General features: G+C 37.3%; 1 protein-coding gene across 5 annotated transcripts in view; it reads left to right on the top strand.

The window, feature by feature from the left end:
- Positions 1 to 4,298, top strand: part of LOC106876882 (glutathione S-transferase kappa 1) — a 63,386-nt gene that overhangs the window by 21,316 nt on the left and 37,772 nt on the right. The window contains exon 7 of one of the 5 annotated variants that reach the window (XM_052968920.1): positions 2,218 to 2,479. The exons of the other annotated variants lie outside the window; for them this stretch is intronic. Coding sequence (XP_052824880.1) covers positions 2,218 to 2,331 — 114 coding nt within the window. The 3' untranslated portion in view covers positions 2,332 to 2,479. Of the gene's footprint in view, positions 1 to 2,217; positions 2,480 to 4,298 lie in introns of those variants that run through there. 5 annotated transcript variants of the gene reach the window in all.

Here is a 4,298-nt window from a genome sequence, read left to right as displayed (position 1 = left end):
TAATTCTGAGATGTATTTCTGCATGTCATAAGAGACAACTAAAAGGATTGCATCAGGAAGAGCAACTGACCATAAAATACATGTTGGTCAGTAGCATATGGTGGTTGTTGTAGTGGGTGTGCTGCCTCACCCAATGCCACCAAATTTCAAGCAAATAAAAGTTTTCCATTAAGATTTGTGATTAAGTTAATGAGTAAGGTTAATATTTATAATGAATTTGCCATTTTCGATAGGTGTGCAGCACACACCTAGCACACCCAGAATATATGCCCCTGATGTTGGTATGGGTTGGATGGCATTACAAATAAAACAGTCCCATCCAACCCATACCACCAGTATGGAATAGGAGAAATAAAAACAATGGTGATGTTGAAGTACAGTTTGGTTGGTTGAAGTTGATCAGAAGATGTATAAATGATAGTTATGTCAAAAGTTAAGTCTGTATTAGGCCAGTGAATGCATCATATAATGGCATGGGTAATAATAGCGTGTTATGTCTATATATTAGGTTACATGACAGTATAACAATAATTATGCCAAAAGTCAAGGTTGTGTTAACTCAGTGAATATGTCTTGTGATAATATGAACAACAGATTGTTAGAGTAACATGTCTGTATGTTTGTGTGTGAGAATATGAGCTACAATTGGGTAGTCTCTCTATTCAATATGTTATATAGTTCAGTCAATGATAGTTTGTAATTTTTAATAAATACATTTTCTTTATTTGATCTGTGGTTTTGTCAGAACACAGGTAAAGTGGGAAGACAAGAAATTTTGGTGGCTTCTTTGTTGCACAGATTTAACCAACTAAACTTGCATCTCAATTGATGTCAATTTGAACCATAATCTCTCCATAAAGTAGAGTAAATTTTCAAACTGCTTTGAGTCAAGACAAATTCAGCATCATTCTAGATCATTCCATCTCACACTTTATCTTTGTTTTTTTTTTAACAATGACCCTAAGAAGTTTTTGACATATTGATGGACCTAGAAAGTCCATCAATTTGTCAAACCTTCTGAGTTTTTTGTTTTCATTGATTTCAGTGATTGTTGATATTGCGTTTTTTTTATTGTGGGCAAGGATTATTAGAATGCTGTTGTGACAGCTTTTCATTAATTATTGCTTGACTCAAATCTTGTGTTAGTCATTTACATTTGCTATGCATGTACTAAGTTGTGCATTATGCTTTGCTATTACAATAGCTTCATGATTATTTTTGTTGTTTGCTTTTGTTAGACCTATGATCAAAGCATTTCAATTATAACCATTCAATCTTTATTACGGTATCTAGTTCTACATTATCTGATGTGTCCTTTCTCTTTAAGGACAGTAAATATATGCTCTAATGGAGATTTGGCTGTTATTTCTAGTAAATAATAGCTCCCTGGACTTTTTTCATCCTTATTCTGACTACTATGCTTTTAAAGTACTAAACCTCTAAGTAAGTTCATCAAGTACCTGCAAGATAAGACCGTTTGGAGTATAGAATGGAGGAATAAGAAACCATGACAGGGGAGCAGGTGTCTTGCTGAAAAGGTGAATACAAGGCTACTCACCTGGAGAGAGAGAGAGAGAGAGAGAGAGAAATGTGAGATCTAGGTACAAGGTGAATAGGAAACAGAATAGGATAGCTGGATGCAAAAATATTCAATGCACTGAATGAAAATAGCATGACAGATGATTTAGAGATAAGGAATGAGTTGGATGCAAAAGAAATCCATCCAGTAGAGGTGAAAGTGAAGGAAATAGGGTAACATAGAAGATTGGGGGTAGAGTGGATGTTAGAGGATGAGTTGTGGGGCAAGGTTTGTCAGAACCTCAATTCTGTTGAGATGTCTTTCCAGGGTTTCTTCTTCAGATTTCTTCCACATTTAGTGATCAACTCTTCTTTGTACAGCTGTCCTCATTCATCTGCATCACATGACCATACCAGCACAGTTTTCTCTCCTTCACACATTTGATACCTCTTATGCCCAATTTTTCTCTCAGCACATTTGTGCTTTATTGCACATGCATATCCATTAGAGCATGCTAGTTTCACTTCTGTTCAGTCTTCACATGCCCTCTACTTCCACAACCCAAGTTTCACAAACATGTAAAATTGCTATTTGTAAACAGGTATCATACAATCTGCCTTTCATTCCAAGAGAGATGCCTTTTGTTACCAACAGAGGTAAAAGTTCTCTGAACTTTCTCCTGCCAATTCTTATTCTAGCAACAATACTTTGTAGTAACGCCGTGTGCATGCGTAGTCTCACGCATGCGTGGAATTCAACATCCAAGCATTTCCCGCTTCATTCTGTCTCTTTCTCGACTGGCCAGCGATTGAGCAAGGACGTGTCTAGCTGTCTCTCTCCATCTTTCGAACTCACGCTAGACAGCTCACATCAACATACCAACGTCTCAACAACCATGTTCTCACACACAGAAGGCGTCTCAACAACCAAGAGTAAAGCTGTACATTTTCCACCTTAAATAAATATTGTTGAGTTGATAGTTTGGAGTTCTGCGTTCCGTTCATTCTAATTTAATATAGGAAATTGGGTGTACACCTAATGGTGTATAACCAATTTCCTACAACTTTCAGAGCAACTTCCTCCACTGCTAATTATATCACCTAGACAATAGAAGTTATCTACTACTTCTAGAGAGCCTCCTTGGCATTGCAGAATATCTATTTCCCATGTGTTCTTAATATCTCCTGCACATCTGCCACAAACAAATTCTTTTTGTTAACCTTCCTGTGATTTCACTGTACCTCTTATGTGTCTATAGTCTGCACTGAGTACACCATATGAAATTTCTACCAACACCTTGTCTGCAAATGGAGCAGGATCATTTTCCCAAAGGGATTAGTGTCCTGTCTGTTTTCTTGCTAACTAGAACTTTGGTCTTTGCTAAGATAACTTTAAGACCCTTTGGTTCTGGGTTTAGTTCTCACTTGGAATCTTAATTCTAATTCACCTACAGTTTCAGCTATAAGGACAAGGTCATCAGCATAGAGGAGTTCCTATGAGCAACCAGTCTTAAGTTCCTCTCTTGTGGCTTGGAGGACTGTGATAAATAAGAGGAGATTGATAACTGAACTCTGATGAACTCCTACCTGCACGCTAGATTCATTATTGTACTCATTGTTAACTCTCACTTTGGTGACAGCATCCCTGTACATGTCTTGAACAGCTCTCACTAGCCATTCATCTACTCCTAGCTTTCACATCAACCTCTACATGAGGGCTTGAGGCACTCTGTCAAAGTCTTTCTCCAGGCCAGTAGTTTACTCTTTGCTAAATATTTCTCCTGCAGTTGCCAAACTATAAAGAGAGCATCAGTAGTGTTTCTCCCTGGTATGATACCAAATTGCACCTCATCTAGGTTAACTCTCTTTCTAATTAACTAAGTTATGATTCTTTTAGTGACTTTCATAACCTGGTCCAATAATATGATACCATTGTAATTAATTCTTTCTAAGGCATCTCCTTTACCCTTGTAACTGTTGACTGTGATGCTGCTACACCAATCATTGGGTATGATACCTTCCTGTACAACCTGATTAACTAGACAAGTGACTAGGCTGTTTTAAGATAGTTACTGATCTCTTTCCTCTGCTGCAGCTGCTTCAGTGTCACAATACATGCTTCATATGAGATCAGTACAGATTTGAGACCACAGCCACCATCCTTACCTGGGATGTATAACCTGTCTACAGCTCCATTAATATTGAAGTTTCCTGTAACACTGAGCAGTGTGTGAGTTCAAACATCTATCTCGTCGAGTTCTTGTAGTGACCAGTTCAGAAGGCCAAATGTAAGCATGAGGACAGGCACTGTAAAGGTTTTGTGGGCAATACATTTGCTGTAAGGCTGTGAGTTTTATTAAATTTAGAGTGGTAGGTGTGGGTTCTGTGATTTTTAGAAAATTGTATAATGGATTCTATACCGAAATGTGTTTGAGAACTGCTTGTGTAAGTAATAGGTATTATCAATTACTTTTAATATGCTTTTGGGCAATACTGAAACTTCATTTCTTGTGTGTTCTTCCTGTTAGCTATTCCTATGCATAAAAATTACGATTTATGCATTGTTGTCTCTCAAATATTTAAAATCTACAATTAAGAGCCCTATCTACTCGCTGACGGTACCTACCCACCCCTACCCATTTTCCTTTATTCAAAAATTCTTATCGCTCCTTAAAATTATGGCTTTTAAGTGTTGATTTCTCAGCCCAAGAATTACAGCGTGATGTGCTGCTTGACTGGTCCCCACCTCTCTCTCTCTTTATATATATATATATATATAT

The sequence above is a fragment of the Octopus bimaculoides genome, chromosome 6 (assembly GCF_001194135.2).
Source record: "Octopus bimaculoides isolate UCB-OBI-ISO-001 chromosome 6, ASM119413v2, whole genome shotgun sequence".
Taxonomy (NCBI): domain Eukaryota; kingdom Metazoa; phylum Mollusca; class Cephalopoda; order Octopoda; family Octopodidae; genus Octopus; species Octopus bimaculoides.
This window is presented reverse-complemented; position numbering and strand designations above follow the sequence as displayed.